General features: G+C 35.2%; 1 protein-coding gene across 1 annotated transcript in view; it reads right to left on the bottom strand.

Annotated features, from left to right (window-relative positions):
- The window catches only part of LOC115210405 (peroxidasin), a 144217-nt gene that overhangs the window by 71766 nt on the left and 49312 nt on the right, over positions 1-23139 (bottom strand). Inside the window, exons 2-3 of the mRNA XM_029779001.2 lie at positions 21948-22019; positions 1700-1771 (exon numbers count right to left, since the gene is read on the bottom strand). Of these exons, the coding sequence (XP_029634861.1) occupies positions 1700-1771; positions 21948-22019 (144 nt within the window). The remainder of the gene's footprint in view (positions 1-1699; positions 1772-21947; positions 22020-23139) is intronic.

The following is a 23139-nucleotide window of genomic DNA, read 5'->3' as shown; positions in this document are numbered from 1 at the left end:
TATAGCCACGGAATACTGACAAGAATGTCATAATTTCAGACTTCACTACCCTTGTGCTGTGCAGCTGATGAAAACCCTTGACAGTGTTTCATCCAATCTGTCTGATAGAGCAAAATGCATTCACCCTCAACTACTATATAAATATATTGTCCATCTGATCCCATGCAAGTATGGATAAGTGAATATTAGATAGTGATGATAGTGATGAAGATGATGATGACGACGGTGATGATATGCATAAAAAACAAATATTAATATTAGGTGCAGGAGTGGCTATGTGGTAAAAAGCTTGCCTCCCAGCCACATGGTTCTGGGTTCAGTCCTACTGTGTGGAACTTTGGGCAAGTGTCTTCTACTATAGCCTTGGGCTAACCAAGGCCTTGCAAATGGATTTGGTAGACAGAAACTGATAGAAGCCCGTTGTATAAATGTGTGTGTGTGTGTTTGTCCCTCCCCCATTACTTGACACTGATGTTGATGTGTTTACATCCCCATAACTTAGTAGTTCAGCAAAAGAGACTGACAGAATAAGTACTAGGCTTATATAGAATAAGTCCTGGGGTCAATTTGTTCGACTAAAGGTGGTGCTACTGCATGGCCGCAGTCAAATGACTGAAACAAGTAAAAAAAAAATAAAAGAATAAAGAATGTGTGTGTGTATGTATTGCCAAGGATAGCTCAACAAAAATCCTGAAGATCTGAAATCCAAAGGTAAGAAATTAAGAGTTAATAAATTTTTGCCATTTCAATCTACCAAATTTAACTTGTTATTTGAAGCTATGGTAGAAATCTGAGATCTGTTCCTTGCTGTGGGATCAAACTCAGAACTATGCAGTTATGAAGTGAACTTCTTAACCACACCCTCTTGCATTTAATAATTAGTGACATAGAATTAAGAAGAAAATAATGTTAAGAAAATAATGAGACAATCTGACACATTACATTTTCCAATGATTTGTCACTTCTTCTTTGTATCAGATATTAAAACTGATCAATAGGTGCAAAACAAGAAATAAGAAAACCTCTTTAACTCTTTAGCATTCAGTAAGTGTTACTCCCTATTTGCTTCTATCTAGAAATCAAAGGAAATTACTACTATTCCTTTCAAACTTTGCTTTTGTGACCTGGACATCAATGTTTTGAAACTGACCTATTTTCCATTACATTTCACACAGATTCAGTGCTGAGTTGCTGTAGCAGAAATATCATTAGAGCAAATATTCTACTGAATACCATGGATTTGCTTGTCAGTTGCTTGACCTTCACCACTTGAGCATGTCCCTTGGTGGCTGACAATATATGCATATCTGATCATGAGCAGAAGTTATGGGGGAATATCATTGCCATGTGGTGAGAGGGATTCTTTAGGGTTTGAATAAATACAATAAAAGCAAAGTTAGAAGGAAATATTAGCCACTTTTCATACCTTCCAAGAGCAACAAAATAGAAAATGACAATTACTACTCAAAGACAAAAGTCATGTTACACAGTGTAATACTTATTAATTTACATCATTTCAAGTTAATCATTTATTATCTTGTACATTTGATATTTTGATGATGTGATGATTTATTTTTAGAATGACATCATAGGGTAATTTGAACATAAGACAGATAGAAATTTGGGGTCTGATATGGCTACTTTAAATGCTAAAGGATTAATGTACAAAATAACTACAGAAGAAATTGGTTTTACTTACAATTCTCGAAGAGAAGGTAGTCCGACAAAAGCATTTCTGGTCAGGACATCAATTTCATTATGATTCAATAACCTGGACAAAGAAATGGTAAATTTGTTAGCTCTAACAGAGAATAATAAAAGTCTGTGTGACTGTTAGCTGTTTTTGTTCAAATGAAAATTTAGATGATAGGTTTCATATATTTCCCAGTTTAATGCCAACACCTGATCTTTAGGTGCCTGCAGTAGACAGTAGAATCCTCCCGTGGTCTACTGTTTCCTAGTATAGTCATGGGGACAACCAAAGCTTTGTGAGTAGATTTGGTAGATGGCAACTGAAACAAGCTTGCCGTGTGTGTGTGTGTGTGTGCACACGCGTGTGTGTGTGTGCACGCATGTGTGCACGCGTGTGTGTGTGTGTATATGCATGTGTGTGTGTATGTGTTTCACAACTGCTTGATCACTGGAGTTGGTTTCTTTATGTCCCCATAAGTTAGTGGTTTGGAAAAAGAGCCAGTCAGAATAAATGCCAAGCTTTAGAAAATAAGCACTGAACTCTTCAAGGTGGTGCCCCAGCATGGCCACATCCAATAACTGGAACAAATCAAAGATAAAAGAAAAAATAAAAGATATCCTGCATTTTGTGAAAAATAGTGTTGTTGGTTACAGGCTTCCGAATGGCCAGTCACTGACTCATTGCATTTATATGATGAAGAAAGTGGCAAGGGCGTGATTGCAACTTGAGCAGAATAATTCATTTTGTTTAATGCACCAGTTAATCAACAACTTTCTTATTGAAAAGTATATCTTTCACATCACAAACAAACACACACACGCTCTCTCTCTTTCTCACACACACAGACACACGCACACTCACATATATATATATCAATGTATGAGTGATAATTTATAGCTACATTTACATTTGAGAAACTTTGTAAAGCATGGCTGTATTTTAAAAAGTTTGCTTCCCAAACACATGGTTTCAGGTTCAGTCCAACTGTATGGCACCTTGAGCAAGTGTCTTCTACTATAACCTTGGATCAACCAAAGCCTTGTGAGTGAATTTGGTAGACAGAAACTGAAAGAAGCCTGTCATATATATATATATATATATATATATATATATATATATATATATTGTGTGTGTGTGTGTGTGTGTGTGTGTGTGTGTGTTTGTCCACCACCACCACCACTTAACAACCAATGTAGTGTATTTATGTCTTTGTAACTTAGTGGTTCAGCAAAGGCGACTGATAGAATAAGTACTAGGCTTTAAAAAAATAAGTCCTGGGGTTGATTTGTTTGACTAAAACCCTTCAAGGTGGTGCCCTAGCATGTCCACAGTCAAATGACTGAAACAAGCAAAAGATATAAGATAAAAGACACATAAGCACCCCTCACCCCACATGCATGCCATATACACACACATACCATAGGTTTCTGTAAAATTTCCATTTATCAAACTTACAAAAGCATTGGTCAGCTCAAGGCTCTGATAGAAAATATTCCCATCATTTTAGGGTTATCTAGAAAGAACTACACTGTCCTATGTATTCTTTATTTAATATGTGATTTGGGGGAGATTTGGCTGCTATTTCTAGAAGATTGAGTAATTGAACAGAGCAAAAAGAGGGAATGTTTGGTTTTTTAGAACTAGAGGTGAATTGCAAGAGTTTAAAAACCTGTGACACATTTGTACTGAGAAAACTAATGAGTCTTCCATTTTACAGATTCAGAGGTGCCTCTCACACACACACACACATATATATGTATAGACACATATATACACACAGACACACACACATGCAAATAGATTAGTTGGCTGGTATGGTTGCTATGTTGTATTTGCAAATATTTCCATACCATCCAACTCTGATGAGCGTGGTTGTTAGATAATCACCTGATTTCCTGATGTGCGAAACCAATTGGTAAGCCCAGCAGTAGTGGATCTATAATACAGTACACTTTTGTTAATGTACCCATTCTACTGATAAATATGATGTGGTATCAAAAAGTTTTTGAACTAGTTATGTTTAATTTATTTACTTAAGTTTTAACATCATCTCTTCCAAAATAGTCAACTTGCCCAGCAATTCACTGATCCCAGCATTCCTGCCACTTAGAATATGGCCTGAAAGTCGTTTTCCATGAGTGGAGGACCTTCTGCGATTTGTTCTTGATCTCAACAACAGAGTTAAAATAGTAACCTTTGAACTGCATTTTCATCTTGGGGAAGAGATGGAGGTCCGCAGATGCTAAATCTGGTGAATAGGGTGGGTGCAGAAGTGATACCATGTTGTTTTTGGTAAGAAACTCATGAGTGAGTAGAGCTCAGTGACAGGGTGCATTGCCGTGAAGAATCCAATTCTTCACACTCCACAGATCCAGTTGCTTTCACTGAATGTCTTCCCTTAAACACTTCAAAACAGCATCGATTACACTGGTCAACAAAAAAAAAATTTTGAAATGGTGTTGAGACACTAGACATCATTTTTGGCTAATTTGAGGGTGCTGAATCTGAAAATGATCTTACTTTTTCTTGGTTAGCTACCATTTCTGCTGTACAGAAATGCTTCATTTTTGGAATAAAACACATTTTTTCATTTGTTTTATGTATATTTGATATTGATCGATGGCAATATTTCTCAAAGTAAAATCATAGAAACCTCTCAATTCATATTTAAACCAACAAACATTGGTCTGCTTATTGAGGAATACTATTTTTGCAATAACGATCAAATCCTAAGTCTTTAAAAATAACATGATTGAATACACCAAGACCAACAAGTATTTTCATCAAATCATTAAATAAACAGCAGAAATAAAACCTTCGTGAACATAAGAACCATAGTAAAAATTTTCTCTTTCTTGATTGTCTGTCATGTTCAATGTTATTTAAGTCCCTTTTGACATTCTAGCAGTAGTCAGCCATCATTCATTTGTACCACTGTCCCTGGTAGTGCTCTTCTATTGTTTGGATATCCTGATGAAATCATTCTCCTTACTCATCACTCACATCACTGCAATTATTTGGAAATTTATCTAGATGGCTATGTAAAAAAATGAACCTTAATACTCATATTAACACCTATGTCCTGAAGACTTTTCAACAGCTTTTCCACTAACTCCTTTAGTTTTCGGCCTGGCGATTGCCTAAGAGGTTTTTCACCATGTCAACAAACGATGTATAAGTACATAATTCCAAGGCATTCATTGAATTAACAAATTCATCATCCTTAATGAGTTTCCTGATATCAGGACCATCAAACTCTCCTGCTTTGAGTTTTTCGCAAACAATGTGAGGGGTCCATGATTTGTCCTGATCACCAAGCTCGACGTGAAAGTAAGCACAACAGGCTTTCTTATAAAAGTCAGATATTGGTTTCCTGTTGGCTTTCAGTGTGAATTTGCCACATGTATAGTAAAATAAGTTGGGATCATTTTTGCATCCTCTAGTTGAAGCCATGCCATTTGATATCTATCTCTATGATTAAAAAAGAACATGAGTTGGTTGAACAATTACATTACACTTTGCTTGTTCACAGTTAGGTAATTAGATCTTTCCTAATGTCCTATGGAAAGACTTGCAAAACTGTCAATAACAAAAGACAGAAAGAGTCATTATGCTGATTCTACTTAGTATCTTTGTAATCCCGTGTGGAGGGCAGATGTTATGGTGAAACCATTTTCATGATATTCATCATGTACAATGGAATAGGTGCATTCAGTTGGGATGTCTTTAGTTGGAGTTTTTTTTCCAACTGTGAAAACAAAAGTTCTTAATGTGTTTGGCTTCCTTCCATATTGAAGGGATAAAAATAAAGGAATAAAATTTATGAATATCAAACAGAAAATTTTAGGGTTTCATTTTTTTGATGTCACCTTAATTATCAGGTTTACTAAAGTGTATTACTGATAAAATTTATCAGTTAATTTGAATTTTGGCAATAAACTGGAAAAATTTGGTACTTCTATTTTAAAAGTTTTGACTCAGAAACACACTTTTTCTTATAAAAATAGTTTATTTCAGGTGGCTGACATAAATTGCTCAGCCAATCTGAAAATTCATGGGTTCTTTTTTTAACAAAATTTTGCGACCAGCCAAGATTGTAAATTGATCTTTTTTCCAAAAACGAGCAATTTCAGTACAGCAAAAACGATAGCTAACTGTGAAAAAATAAGATCATTTTTTGGAATCAGCACCATCAAATTAGCTAAAAAAATGCATTCTGTTTCTTGGCACCAAAAATCGTGTTGACTAATGTTATCCTCTGACAATCTTCATGCATAAGCTGATGAATTTTCTCCACATTTCTGGGGGTGACATTTGTGGTAGGTTTTCCAGATCATTTGAGGCAGGATTTCCAGATCATTCATCATCTACTGGTGACATTTTTCTAATTTTAAAGCATCTATGCCACTTGAAACATTGCATATGACCCACTGGCTTTTTACCATAAGCTTGCCAAAGCATGCTCAATGTCCCTGTAGCAGACTTCCCGAGTTTAATGCAAAATTTGACATTGGCTCTTTGTTCCATCTTCCTGTCCATGACAAAAATTACAGGCTACAGCGTACATGTGACAACAAAAACACAAATTTTACAACTTACAAAGTAAACACAGTGATGTCACACAGTACACTGCCTCATGAAGGTCACTGCTAGCTTTCACTGCACACAATCATGTGCTGCCATCTGTTGGCATACTACAGATCTGGTCTGGGAACTTTTTGATACCACCTTGTATATGAGTGTCTAATTTTTTCTGACTTATTGTTTTGTGCATTTGAGCATGAAGGTTTGCTCAGAAGCACAAAGTATGATGTATAGATTTGCCAGTTTACTGTTTTCACAGCATGAAACTAATAGTAGCTTGTATTTAAGCTACTATGTATATTAAGTGATACGTGTGTGTGTGTGGTGAGCTGGCAAAATCACTAGGGTACTGGACAAAATCCTTTGGGACATTTCTTAATTTCTTTTGGCTTTATGTTCTGAGTTCAAATTGCACCATGGTTCACTTTGCCCTTCATCCTTTCAGAGCCAACACAATAAGTACTAGTTAAGCACTGGGGGTGATGTAATCAACCAAAAAATTTCAGGTCTTGTGCCTAGAGTAGAAAGGATCACCACTCAAATAAATATGGCCTGAGTTTGAATTGTTTGATTAAAACCCTTCATGGCAGTGCCCAAGCACAGTAGCAGCCAATGACTATAACAAATAAAAAATAAAAGATAAAAGATATATACATGTGCATTCTCTTGAATATCACAATCTTTGTAGTCACAGTGACATGATAAAATGTACCCAGTCCATACTATGAGGCATACACAGCAATAAAACTGGCTAATTTTCTCAGTGGCTATGTGTTTGTGTAAGATGATATTGGCTTTGACAAATGACAAGACCCAACCCATGTCAGTTACGTAAAACTGATATAAAATGACGATAAGGGAATAGCTGTTGTTATGTTGTATTTGCAAGTATTTCTACTAACAAATTAACTTTACAGCTATCACTTGCAAATGAGTATGACTTAAGGCATGTATCATGCTTCCCCGAACTATTTTAGGTGTGTGTATGTAATAAAAAACAGACACTCATTTGGCATGCCCACCCCACCCTTGACTTAGTGTTGGAGGGAGAGAAAGCTGCACAAGCACTCATTCAGCTGGTACCCATTTTGCAGTTGAGTGAACTGGAGCAATAAAAAATCAAGAACCTTGTTAAGGAGACAATGTATCATCCATACAAGGAATCAAAATCCACAACCTCATAACCACGTGTACAACATCTTTAACACTAACTCCCCCTAAAATGCACACCCATCCACCACACACACATGTGCGCGTGCACACACACACAATATGCTGGGAGGATAGCTACGTGATTAAAGTTTATTAAACTACAGAAGATTATTGTTTACTGCCACTACCAATGATTAGAAGTGGTAACAGAATGAGAAGCCACTCCCAGGAAATAGATTTTGAAGCTGAGAATTGCATGCAAGACATTGACAGTAACTAGATGACTGCAGCAGAAAACTACAGGTCACTGGTAATAACTAAGTGCTGCTGCACTCACAAACTCTAAACCACTCAAGAACCAGAGTCATTGTGAAGAGCTAAAATCCCATGTTTTCCAGGTAGACTACTTGCTTCATTGCATGATTTATTGCCCTATCAACTGTTGTTGTTTCACCTAGGGTAGTGCTAATTAAGTAAAACTTAAGATCAAAGGCATTCTATTCTTAATTACTCTATCTTTTTGTATATTTATGACTACATTATCTACTGTGTGCAACCTGTTTTTTAGCTGCTCTACTTGGTGTGTTGAGCAAGCACATAGTGCATAAAAGACCTTTTGTTATCTTAATTGTCTTGTCAAATGTTTTTGTTTGACAAAAGTTTTGGTAAAATTGTTGATATATGTGTGCGCGCGTGCGTGCGTGCGTGTGTGTGTATGATGTTCATAACAAGGGTTCTCAACCACCAGGTCACAAGTCATTGCTGGGCCATGGAACATTTGGCATCAGACTGCACAGAAAGAATAAAATTTTAAATTGCATCAGGTTGAGTAAAAAGTGAGCAACGTTTTGAAGCATGAAATTCATCACAATATATTTCAACAATGTGGATTTTTTATTCATTAAAATTAAGTACCATTACAATCAACTCATTTTTGCTAATGAATTCTAAGTTTGTTTATTCTGGTAACATAAAAATCTGGAGTTCTGGAGCTGATGAACCTTTTGAATTGCACTTTCAGCATCAGTTTCATTTTTTAACTCCCTCTCTCACAGGAATCCACCAAGGTGCTTGAAAAAGTGGTAGTCAGTAGGAGAAAGGTCTGGGGAATAAGCTGGGTGGGGAAGAACTTCATAGCCAAGTTTCCTCAACTTCTGGAGTGTCATTAGTGAAACGTGTAGTCGAGCATTTTCATGAAGAATGATTGGCCCTCTTCTGTTGACCAGTCTAGGATGAAGGAGTAGCAGTTTTTCATTCATTTTGGCAATTTCATGGCAATATGTTTCTGCAGTAATGGTTTTTCTGGGTTTTCAGAAGTTACAGTGGATGAGTCCAGCAGCACACCACCAAACAGTCACCATAATCTTCTTTTTGAAGAGCTTGGGTTTAAGGAAGGTTTTCAGTGCTTCATTTTGGTCCAATCACTGCGAAGGACATTTTTTATTATTGTACAGAATCCACTTTGCACCACAAGTTACAATATGGTTGAGAAATGGATTGGTCTGGTTATGGAGAAGAAGTGACAAGCAAATTTCATATCTGTGCATTTTCTGATTTTCATTCAAATTGTGTGGTACCTATTTGTCGAGCATTTTTGATTTTCCAATCGCATGCAAATGGTTGCAGGCAGTTTTCTGGCTAACTTGAAGTTCTTTTGCCAGTTCTTCAGTGGTTTTATGTGGGTCTTACTCAATGACAATCTTTAATTGACCGTCATCAATGACAGATGTACGTCCATTATGCTCATAATCTTCAAGGCTCAGGTCTCCATGGTGAAATCGTTTTCAAGTTGACCATTCACTGGTCATTTCCTCACCAAAAGTTTTGTTGATATCACAAGCAGTTTCAGCTGCTTTACATCCTTTTTTGAAGTTGAATAGCAAAATTGCTTGAATATCATGTTTTGACAGTTTCATTTCAGATGATTGTAACAATGGTGAAAAAAATATTAATGTTAATTTCTTGATGCATTTGGGCAAGTCTATGTCTGTATTATCAGACAATTGCAAAAACATGTTTAAAAAAATTCAAAACTCTGCAAAAATCCAGTACAAATCCTTGATGATTCAAAACAGTGCTTACTTTTTACTCAACCTGGTATTTCTGTTTTATTGACTATTGCTGTCTGTAGGGTGATTCTGCATTATACAGGTATTATATATGTAATATGTGTGTGTGTATATATATATATATATATATATATATATATGTGTATATATATATATGTGTGTATATATATATATATATATATATATATACACACACACATTCATCTATATGCATGTGTGTATGCACACGTGTGTGCATGCATGCACTTATATGTGGGTGTGGGTGTGTGCGTGTTTGTACATGCATCATTAAACAAGCAGATAAAGTGGGTGCAATTGTTAGAATAGATGTTGAATACTACAGGGGTTTAGTTGAGGACCAATTGAAGGACAACATTCTACAGTGAAATGCCTACAAACATAGACCACCACATCATGAAGACGGTCAATAACCTGGTTTCAAAACATTACAACTCTCTTACCAATAATGAAAGAAACTACATCACCAATTTCAAACCAAAACCCAGCAACTATATATTATATATGTAATAATTAAAATATGTATTATGCACTTGTGTTTTGGTATATGTGTGATCTCCTGGTCAATGGAAAAATGCTTGTATAACATTGGTCTGTGGTGCAAAAAAAGGTTGGGAACATATGTTCTATAGATAAACTGAATTGAAAAAAGAAAAAAAATTTAAAACATATGCTTTGAGTTGTTTTTTAATTAATGATAGTCTACAGATCATTACATTAATTTATATTTCTCAAAACCTAGTTTATAGAACACTTTGGTGGACTTCTGCTTCATAATGCATCTCTGATGTATTTTGAGATGGACGTATGCATGTATGCATACATGTATATGTAAGTATGTCTGTAAGCATGTGTATATGTAAATGTACACAAGTACTGCATGTTGCATGTATATTTGAGAGGGACAAAGAGTAAGGAAGTGTGTGCATATAAGTATACAAGGTATCCTGAAATTAAGACAACCAAAGTTTCAGGCTTTAATAACTATCAATGAATATGATAAGATATGAAAATTATACATCATTATAAAAGATAAGTGTGTCTTTTTATTTCAGACTAAATAAATCTAGATTTATAAATTAATTTATAGATTAAAATACAATCATAACTCTCTACAAAGGAGGTGAAAGTAATACAGCTATAGCAAAAAAGCTTAAAATTAACCAAACAACAGCCTGGAAAATTGCCAGGAAATTTCAAGAGATTAGTTCCACAACTGATCAACCTGGAATTGGCCAAAAAGAAATGTGCAGATACCTCAGTTTATCAAAAGTACCAGAGAAAAGTTATGGCAAAATTCTCATCATTCCATCAGAAAACTGGTAGCTATAGCAAAAATAAGCCGAACATCGATTTATTGAGTGCTGAAGAAAGATGTCAGGACCAACCCTTACAAGATGATCTACCATCATGAGCTCAGACAGGATTATAAGGCTATGAGACTAGAAAGAAGTCATCTTATCTTGCATCAGATTGCTGAAGGCATGCTGCCCAACTTGGGGTTCACTGATGAAAAGAAATTTGACATTAAATGGACAATAAACCATTAGAATGACCAACTTTGGAGTGTATCTGGTTCAGTCAAGGGTGGACTTGTAAATCAACATCAAAATCCACAGTCACTTATGGTTTGGGCAGCTGTGACAACCACTGGAAGATCTCCCCTCGTTAAAATTAACACCCAGCGATACATTAGTGACAAGCTGAGGTGCTTCCATGGCAAATTAGTACTTTCAAGGCACACATTGGATCCTCCAACAGGATTCAGCACCATCCCACAGCTCCAAACAGACACAACACTGAATTCAGAAAAACTTTCTGTTGATCATATTCAAGGATGTATGGACCTCAAGAAGCCCCGTCCTCAACCCATTGAAATTTTCTGTTTGGTCCACTTTGGAGATGAGAGTCTTGAGCACTCCTCATGCTTCACTTGACAATCTGAAGGCAAAACTGCATCAGGAATGGGCTTCAATTCTGCAAGAACAGTAGCATGCCCTGTGTGAAGCATTTGCACCTAGGCTTAAGACTGTGATTCAAAACAGAGGTGGTCATATTGATTAAATGTGGTGGTGTCATAATTGTGTAACTTTTACCATTGCACTCGGACCCAAAATATAACAATATTTTGCTTTGGCAAAACTGGAAAAAGTTGGTTGCCTTAATTTTGGGACACCCTGTAGACATAAATTTTAAGTAGTGTTTGAATGTGTGAAATAAAGTATATGTATGTATGTGTGTATGAGAGATAAATAAAATGTCTGCATATGAAACAATAATAGTTATAATGATAGAACAGGAATATGTGTGTATGATTGTATGTGTGGCAATGTATATGAGAGAAGTTATGCAATAGAATATGTTATTACATTAACACATATATGCATGATGTATAACATATTAAAAATCTTAAGTGAAAAACGAGTAAGGCCATAAAAGACTTTTATGTCCTAAATTCACACAATCCTGGCATAGCAATTTTTCATATGTAATCGTCTAAGACTAAAACATAACAGTGTTACTCTCATAATAACCATTGAAGTGTTCTATTACAAAAGACTGTTATTTAAATCAACTCCACTAGTATTTCCCTTTTCTCTTAGAATTTCACCTACTTTTCATACACACACACACACACACACAAAATAACAGGATGTGTTAAACACAATGCATTCACAGTTGCATTTTCGCTTAGTTTGTCACAGCATGTTGTTTAGTGCATCTTTAATACACATTAGATTGATCACCAATTACAAATTTATCTCATCACATGGTAAATTTCATAGTAGAGTATGAAAATACACCATAAGGAAATATTGGTTTCAAACTTTGGTGGGCACAAAGCCAGCAATTTTGTGGGAGGGAGTAAGTTGATTAAATCAACCCCAATGCTTGACTGGTACTCATTTTTGTCGACCCTGAAAGGCAAAGTCAATCTCAGCGAGATCTGAACTTGGAGCGTAAAAGACAGACAAAATGCCGATAAGCATTTTGCACAGCATGCTAAAGATCTGCCACTACACAGCCTTACCAAGTAAATATATTGGCTTCAGGTTTTGGCACAAGACCAACAATTTCAGGGAGGGAGTAAGTCAAGTACATTGACCCCAGTGCTTGACTGGTACTTATTTTATCAACCCCAAAGAGATGAAAGACAAAGTTGACCTTAGAGGAATTTGAACTCAGAACATAAAGATGGACGAAATGCTGCTAAGCATTGTGCCCAGTGTGCTAATGATTCAGCCAACTCACTATTTTACCATAAAGAAATATTAGATTATTTAGAACAGATGGTTAGTAGTTAAACAAACTAATTGTAAGTTCTTACAATTGGTTATTCATCATCATCATCATCATCATTTAACGTCCGCTTTACATGCTAGCATGGGTTGGACAATTTGACTGAGGACTGGCTAACCAGATGGCTGCACCAGGCACCAATCTAATCTGGCAGAGTTTCTACAGCTGGATGCCCTACCTAACGCCAACCACTCCAAGAGTGTAGAGGGTGCATTTATGTACCACCAGCACGAGGGCCAGTCAGGCAGTACTGGCAACGGCCATGCTCAAATGGTGTTTTTTATGTGCCACCTGCACAGGAGCCAGTCCAGCTGCACTGGCAATCATCACACTCGGATGGTACTCTTAGTGCTCCACTAGCATGGATGCCAGTCATTGAATTAGTATCACTATATCTAAGCAAAAGCATAATATAATATTATATGTCTATTATGTTTCATCATTTACTTGTTTCAGTCATTAGACTGTGGCCACACTGGGGCACCACCTTGAAGAACTTTTAGTCAAATGAATCAACCCCAGCACTTATTTTATTTATGTAAAGTCTGGTACTTATTCTTTCAGTCTCTTTTGCTGAACCGCTAACACCCCAACAGTGGATGGGCAAATACAGACACAAAGGCACACACAAACATATGCAACAGGCTTCTTATAGTTTCAAGTTAAAAAAACACTTGCCCAAGGAGTCATGCAGTGAGACTGAACCCAGAACCAAGTAACTGGGAAGCAAATTTCTTACCACACAGCCACATTTGTGTCTGCATCATTAAATATTATTTAACCAGCAAAGAAAAGTCGTGACCCATTGTCTTCTAAGCTATCCAAGAAAAAGTTTAGTAACATTAAAAACGAATATATGTTCAGTTTAAAAGCTACAAGTTGTTTAAAACATAGGCCAAGAGAAAGGATTGGTTGTGCTTATTTGAGGACGAAGGTTAGAGAGGTACAAATGGTAAGCAAAGAAATAACTGGGACCTATGTGTTTAGCTTGAGCTATATTAAGTCAGCAAATTGAAAGGACATCAACCTAGTAATAGCGGTAGGATAAAAGGAGAAAGGACACAACTTGTTGACAAGAAAATGATTGCAAAGTAACTGAGATTAAGTGCTTATCTATAAAACAGGCTGATACATTAGACTGTTTAGAAATTATATGGGTGTTGGGAAGCATACTGAGTCAATTCATGACACTATGTAACAAAATTTTTAGTTTTTCTTTGGTCTTTGGTTAGTAAATGTTATTTCTTATTTGCTTCTATCTAGAAACCAAACAAAATTACTACTATTCCTTTCAGCCTCTGTTTTTCTGACCTGAACACCAATGTTTTCAAACTGATCTATTTTCCATTACATTTCAGACAGATTCAGCAGAAATATCATTATAGTAAATATTCTACTTAATTATAGTAAATATTCTACTTAATACCGGAGATTTGCTTGTCAAATGCTTGATCATTACCACTTGGGCATGTTCCTTAGTGGTTGACAATTTGTACATCTCTGATCATGAGCAGGAGTAGTAAGGGAGCATCATCGCCATGTGTTGAGAGGGATTCTTTGGGGTTTGAATAAATGTAACAAAAGGAAAGTTTGAAGGAAATATTAACCATTTTTCATACTTTCTAGGGGTAAGCAAATAGGAAATAACATTTGCTACCCAAGGACAAAAGTCAAGTTACACAGTGTAATGGATAATGGAAGGTCAAAAGTGGCAGATGAAACATCCTATTCATAAATATAAAAATACATCCAAAAATTTCAAGGGATTCAAGGAAACTTAACAGTTAAGAGCTTAGCTGTAGTTTCATTGTGCTAAGCAAATGAGAGACAGCTTTTCACTTGGAAAAGATGCCAATTCATTCCAAAGAAAAATCTCACATGGTCCTTGTTAAAACTAGACAAAATGAGATAATGTAGATACAAGGGCATTCTTTCTCCTGGAAAGAAAGAAAAAAATTGTCTGCAATAAATTTGAACTCAAAGTCATGTGAGCATGTTTTCCAATACTTAGCCATTTCACTTCTATTTATCTCTTTTCCTAACTGATACAGATAACTGAAGAAAACATTGGGAAATGCATTTGTTTATAGAGGTGGTTGAGTAGGATTCTTATCAGTAAAAAGCCAGATTTATTTCCAACATAGTTCACAGAATCTAAAGGAATAAAATAGTTGTATCCTAATAAAATTACAAGTTATATATTCCAACTTATATATAGTTCAGTATGGTACAGAACGTTTGTTTTTTATATTTGTTTTTGTTTGTTGTTTATTTTTTATTGTAGTGTGCTCTTTATTTCTTTCTTCCTTTCTTTTAATTTCTAGAAAACTATTCGAGTTTTAAATTCTCATAGATAACTTTCACAGTTATACTTCAGGCATGAATACTAGACCTACATTGAGTAGTAGTAGTAGTAGTAGTAGTAGTAGTAGTAGTAGTAGTAGTAGTAGTAGTGGTGGTGGTATTAGTGGAAGCCTGGAATATATTACATGAAATAGCATATATTACGCTATGTTGAGTATATCAATTTAAAGTAAACCAAGTTTGCTGCTATATACTGGATGTGTAGATTGTATGTACACAAATGTGTATGTATGTGTGTGTGTGTATTTATATATATATATAATATATATATATATATATATATATACACATATATATATGTATATATATATGTATATATATTCATATATGTATATATGTATATATATATATATGTATATATATATGTATATATATATATATATGCATATATATATATATACATACATATATATATACATACATATATATATGTATATATATATGTATATATTTGTATATATATATATATATATATATATATATATGTATATATTGTGTATATATATATATATATATATATGTATATATTTGTGTGTATATATATATATATATATATGTATGTATATATGTATATATTTGTGTATATATATATTATATATATGTATATATATATATATATATATATATATATATATATATATATATATGCATATACATATATGTATATATATATATATATAGATAAGAAATAAAGATCTTATATATATATAGATCTTGGGACCCTTGCTGTTTTTGGTGGCGCTCTCTGACATGCCCTTGGTAGCACAAACAACATCCCTCACTAGCTATGCTGATGACACAAAGGTAGCACAGGCAATCAAAAACCCAGCTGATGCTGACGTTTTACAACAAGATCTGGATGCCATATACAAATGGGCTGAAGACAACAACATGCAATTTAATGCTGGTAAATTTCAAGCCTTACAATATCAAGCTGTAAACACATATAAATTACAACACAACTATACTGGCCCAGGAGGGATCGAAATCCCAGTATCGAAATCAATACGGGACCTGGGGATAGACATGAGTGACGATGCATCTTTTTCTTCACACATCGCGAAGGTGGCGACAATGTGCAGACGACTCACTGGCTGGATCCTGAGGACATTCCGGACAAGAGACTGCGAGACCATGTTGACACTATGGAGGACATTTGTCCTAAGCCGCCTGGACTACTGCTCCCAACTGTGGTCACCGCATAGTGTCAAACTAACCACAGAGCTTGAGACAATCCAAAGACATTTCACCAAGAGGATTTCCACCATGAAAGAAAAGAACTATTGGGAGAGGCTTAGGGAACTCAATTTGTACTCCTTGGAACGCAGACGAGAGAGATATGCAGTGATATACATATGGAAAATCCTGGAGGGACTAGCACCAAATTTTGGAATTGAGAGCTGTTCCAATCCCCGTACAGGACGTCACTGTGTGGTGCCAAAGGTCCCGTCTTCCACATCCAGGGTAAGGAGCAGATACTGTAATAGCCTGGGGTTCAGGGGCCCTCAGCTGTTCAACAAACTGCCAAGAAAACTAAGAGATCTACATGATGCGGATGTGGACATTTTCAAAAAACATCTAGACAAGCTGCTTTCCGGGATCCCAGATGAACCCACTGCAAGGTACGAAGGTAACCTAAGGGCAGCAGCTACAAACTCTCTCTTAGATCAGTGGCCAGCCACGGCAAACTGGACTTAGAGAGGGTAGCAACAAGGGCGGTGCCCCGGCATGGCCTCAGCCGGATGGCTGAAACAAGTAAAAGAGTATAGATATATATATAAATAAAGATCTTATATATATATAGATAAGAAATAAAGAGGAAGAAATAAAGAGGAAGAAATAAAGAGGAAGAAATAAAGATCTTGACGAATTCTGTAACCACATTGAGAACTTTCCCTACCATACTATACATAAACAGAAAGTTAACTCAAATTTTAACACTACACAATGGAAAGAACTGATAGAACTTCAAAATGATGAGGATATAACCATTAAGGAAGCAGACAAGGGAAATGCAGTTGTAATAATGGATACATCATACTACAGAAATCTTGTAATTTCCTTGCTTGATGACGACCTACATTATGAAAAAATTACCAACTACACCCCACAAAAAATAATGAAAACTCTTTCTTCACTAATTAAAACCCATGAAAAGGAACTAACAACCAAAGAGATTGACTTCCTAACAAACTTTAAATGCAAACCTAGCCTTTTCTATGGTCTGCCAAAAATTCATAAAAGTCAAATTATAAATGAAACCATTAAAAAATCACCAAAGGCATATATACACGCACCTAACCCAGGGGACCTAAAACTACGACCCATTGTAGCTGGCCCAACCTGTGAAACACACAGACTAAGTCTACTTATGGACATCCTCCTGAAACCCTTCCTTAAACATATCGATAGCCATATCAGAGATGACTTAGATATGTTAAACCACCTTCCAAAAAAAGCCAAGGAAGAAACTATCCTGGTTTCATTTGATGTAGTTAAATTATATACCAGTATACCTCATAATTATGGACTGGAGGCAATACAGTTCTGATTAGACCAATTTCCGGAAGAAATACCAAAAAGGATCAGTAAAGAATTCATTACTAAATCAATTGAATTCATCCTACACAATAACCACTTCATGTTTGACAATACATTTTACTGTCAAAAATCCGGAATTGCTATGGGTACAAGGGCAGCACCAGTCATTGCGAACTTAACAATGGGATACATGGAAATAATCATTTACCAGGAATCTTTATCAATCTTTGGAAACCCCCTCTCTCAATACATAAAAGAGAATTGGAAACGATTCTTAGACGATTGTTTTATTCTCTGGAATGAAAACACAGATAAACTCCTAAAATTTAAAAACCTATTGAACAGCATAAACCCAAATATACAGTTCACAATGGAATACAACCAAAAGGAGCTCCCGTTCTTGGATATACTAATTAAAAAATTAACCTTAAAATAGAAACAGACATTTTTTACAAAGCCACAGACGCCAAACAATACCTCTTTTTATTCATGCCACCCAAGACACACTAAAACAAACATCCCTTCAACCTTGCAAGAAGGATATGCACAATAGTGTCAGAACAAAATACCAGGAACTTTAGACTGCAAGAACTCAAAAACACCCTAATTGACAGACATTACCCAGCTCAACTCATAGAGGATGGGATCAGACGTGCAACAGAAATCAACATAGAAACTTTAAGAAAAGTCAACACAACAACACACCTTCCCGAAAATACTACCTTACATATCTACATACAACCCCAGAAACAAAAGAAGCCTTCACCATCATCACCCAGAATTTACCAATACTTCATAAAGACCCCAAATTAAAGGAAATTCTAAACAACACCAAATCATTAAAAGCTACAAACAGCCTAAATCACTTAAAAATTCTCACAAAGGCAAAATTGTCTTCTGAAATTACGGATGCAAAAGTAAAAAAATGTGGTAGATCAAACTGTGAACAAATGCCCTAACCTGCTAGAAGGATCAGAATTCCTCTTTAAAGAGGGACAGAAATTCAAGATCAAATCTAACTTTACTTGTGCCTCTGAAAACATAATTTATGTCATAAAATGCTCGGGCTGCCACCAAGACTACGTGGGTTCCACGGGACTATCACTCAGACGGAGATGCACACTGCATCGACAACAAATTGCATTCCCAGAATATAGAATGATACCTTTTAGTGAGCACATTGAGAAATGCGCAAAGCAACTACTACCACAATTCTTAATCTTTCCATTTTACCAATGTGCTTTCAGATCATCAACACAAATTAGACTAAACAAGGAAACATTCTTCATTGAAAAGTACAAGCCCAGACTCAACCATCCGAACATACTGATACAGAGAAATTCACACCAAGGGAAAGGAAAAAATTTTTAAGCGATTATCTCCTTTACACCGGAAGAAATCACTCACTACCTTCCCTTATTTAGAACTCTCCTGAACATAAACATAACGAAAACTCTATTCAACATAAACATAACGTCGCAAGAAATTTGAAAAGCTACACACGAAACCGGTCTTTCTTTTAAATTATGTCATTATAAGAGAGAAAATTTTTTTTTTTTAATTTTAATATTCTTCAGACATATGACGCAAATATATATATTTTTTAACATTTAAGCCTTCTGTAGTTTTTTCACTCTTTACTTTTTTCTATATATATATATATATAGTAATATATAGTATATATATATATTATATATATATATATATATATATATATATATATATATAGTATATATGTATATATATATATGTATATATATATGTATATATATATATATATGTATAATATATATGTATATGTATATATATATATGATATATATATATTATATATGTATATATATATATATATATGTATTATATATATTATGTATATATATATATGTATAGTATATATATATATATATATATATGTATATGTATATATATATATATATATATATATATATATATATTATATATATATGTATATTATATATATGTATATATATATGTATATATATATATATTTATATATACATATATATATACACACACACATGCATACACACACACATATGCATGCATGTGTACATACATACATACATACATACATACACGCAAGCATGAGTATGTCAGTACATAAGTTCTCATACGTATCTACACACACAACACATCACAGAAACAAACACAAGTATACACACACACACACACACACACACACACACCACACACACACAACACACATACATACATACATACATACCTACATACCTACACACACAAACATACGCTCATACATACAGCAAACTTCATGCACATGCAATAGCTACACATATGTGTATATCACATATGCATGTATGTATTAGTTTACATTTTGTTTTGATTTCAAACTAAAATTCCATTCAGGAGATATTATGTGTTTATAACCTTTCAAAGAATTTTTAAGTGCTGAAGTTCTTAATAACTTTATGAAAATTTGCTATAAGTAAGTCTTTAACTTCTTACAGAGGCTCGTTAACAAGTATTTACCAGTCTTTATCTTGCAACATCAATATGCAGCTGTTATTCAGGAGGAACCTTGACCACATTAACCTAATCTATCTAACAAAGCCCCAAAACAGCAAGTTGGCACAGTTGTTAGAGTATCAGAATAAATGCTTTGCATTAGTTATCTCAGTTTCTTGCATTCAGAGTTCAAATCCTGCCATGATCAGCTTTAGTTTTCACCTTTCTGAGGTTGCAAAAAATAAGATGTGTTAGGGTGATGGACTGGTGAAATCATTACAGTATTTGATGAGGTGTCATGTGCTATTTGTTCCAGTATTTTGCATTCTGAGTTCAAATCGTACAGCAACTTAATTAGGTTGGTAGATGTAATATGTTGCTTAGTTTGATTCTACCACCTGACTCATGAGTTCCTTTAGCAGTGTGCGATCTGTTACAATTAGGGCTCTAGTATGAAGATTCATTCCTCATTCCCTCTCTCTCACTAGTGACAGTGATCCTATGAAGAGTCATAAGCACTGACCCTCGCTCCAGAATGAATAGTAAAAAACAAAAAAATCCAGACTCTTGCTGCTGCTGGCAATGTTTTAATGTCAACTTTTCCATGCTGCATTGATTGGACTAAGTTTATTAAGGTAGATCTTTTTTATGTTGCCATCCTTCATTTGTTTCCAAGCAAGGCAATACTTCCTCATAGCCAGAAATGTACGAAATTACTTGTGTGATGGTGGCAGTCATATACAATTATCACATTGGTAACAGATCAATTCTGATTTGGGCTTCTTGCAGTCCTTGATCATATGGGTCTCATGACATCTGAAGCACTACCTCTTCAAAGGACGTATTCATTCTTTTTCCCCTCTCAACCTCATGGAGCTCTCAGCTTACCATCTTATTGGACCTTTCCCCACTACAGCCACTGCTACAAAGCTTTGTGGACAGTTTGTCAAAACCATGATCTTGATGTCTAATAACTGCTGTAACTCTATTGACTTGTGATCAGGGAAACCAGTCTGGTTGTTCTCTTTAGTCATTCTCCAGTGTATTCAGCCAGTCTCTGCAACCCTCTGACATTGTTGATAAACATATCCAGTCATTCCCCATTCCATCTTGTTCTTTCCAACCTACTATAAACCATAAATGCTTCCTCCATAAATGCTTCTTTTAATCTGGTTTCTATTCTTCCTGGATCTAGTTGGGCTTCTTCATTCATTTCTAGGTACAATGCCAACTATAGATATAATGACATAAAACTTGCCTGGTCGTTAATCTCCTGCAGATTTGTGGTCAACCTAACCTTCTTCACCCAATCAACCACATCTTCCTCACCACTAAATGGTTTTATCACATTGCTAGTGATGTTCACCTTGCCTGACATATTCACTTGCTTCTGAGCCAAAACAGATTGTAGCAAGTATTGAATGAACTGAGGGAAAAACAATTTTTACATAAACTTCAAGAGAAAGAATCAACTGGTTGCACCACAAGAAGGAAGCAGGGAAAACATTCCACTCCACATGGAGATCGCTATCTTTCCTTATCACTTCCACACCTGGCGCACTCACAATACTTGATGGCCCCAACATACAACTCATCACATCCATTCCGCACCACTCTCACTATTTCAGCTCATAACATTACAACAACAATAGCAAAACAACAACAAAACAGAAGGAAGAAAGATGAGACAAAAAAACAAAGGTTTTAAGATAGGAAAAAGAAGGTTCAAAATATACTTACAGTGTTTCCAGATACTGCAGATTTGAAAATGTACCAACAGCAATATTTTTTATTTTGTTTGATCGAAGATCTCTGAAGAATAAAGAAGGAAAAAAGGAAGAAATTATTACATGAATAAAAGGTATTGTGGAATTACAAGGGATATTGTTTAAGCTCAGCTAAGTGACACTATGTTTAACCCATGCTTGGATTCATACTTTACATACTGTTACTTTGTTATGTGGTTCTGTATCACTGGCAAAATAAGGTTACCTTACAGTAAATATGCAACATAGTTTATACAGTACAGTTCAAGGTTGTAAGCAGCAGAAGTACAGGATAACTGGTATGTATTTAGTTCATATGCTGTTCATGGTTCAAATCTTCAGATAGGGACTTACCAGTAATAGAGTAACACTTCACATTCAGTGAATTTATTTTGCTTCCAGTTAAAAGAGAATGTACACCATTTGATTTCTACCAACAAAGCTGAATTTACTCCCTTTAACTTGGCATAGTTTAGTTACATTGATGTGGTTGTAGTTTTCTTTCTTTATAAGTCAAACTGCATCCCGTACATCAACTTCACGTATTTCCAGGTAATTAGATCACCACTGATTTTCCTTAGAATCATACATAAATGAGTATAGAAAACTCACCCAACAACATGTTCATATTTGCAGAAACAATAAGCAGTTCATATAAGGTAAGAACATGCAATACCTTATTATATACAAAATCTTACTTAATCCTGAAAAGATGACAGGGCTGATCAATCAGTTGAAAAATCAATTGACAAAGAAGATTGTATTAGTTCGTTCAATTTCCTACAAGAATAAATATAGTTTTATATATGTAAAGTAATTACTTTATATTTTATTTTTTTGAAAAATAAGTGCATATAGGGCTTGTGAAAAAGGTTCCATCTTCTTGGCACTGAAATTCCAAATGAGACTCCATCTGCAAAGGGTTAAAAAATCTAACTATAACCTAAGTAATGACATTATCATTGGTATTAACTCATATCTAAGTAGTTAATCTGTAGTGTGTGATTGAACCTCTTCCCACTGATGGGTGTGAAGGGTAACAGTGTCTGAGGTGGCTCTTCAGGCCAAGGGCAATATAGAAGTGTTGGGGGCATTCATTGCAGGGGCAGGTTGGCAAGGGATGAGGAAGTATGAGTCACTCTTTGCATCTTTGATGTTTGATCCTT

This window comes from Octopus sinensis, linkage group LG4 (assembly GCF_006345805.1).
Source record: "Octopus sinensis linkage group LG4, ASM634580v1, whole genome shotgun sequence".
In the NCBI taxonomy this organism is placed as follows: Eukaryota; Metazoa; Mollusca; class Cephalopoda; order Octopoda; family Octopodidae; genus Octopus; species Octopus sinensis.
Note: the sequence above shows the minus strand (reverse complement) of the source record. Positions and strands in the feature narration are given on the sequence as shown.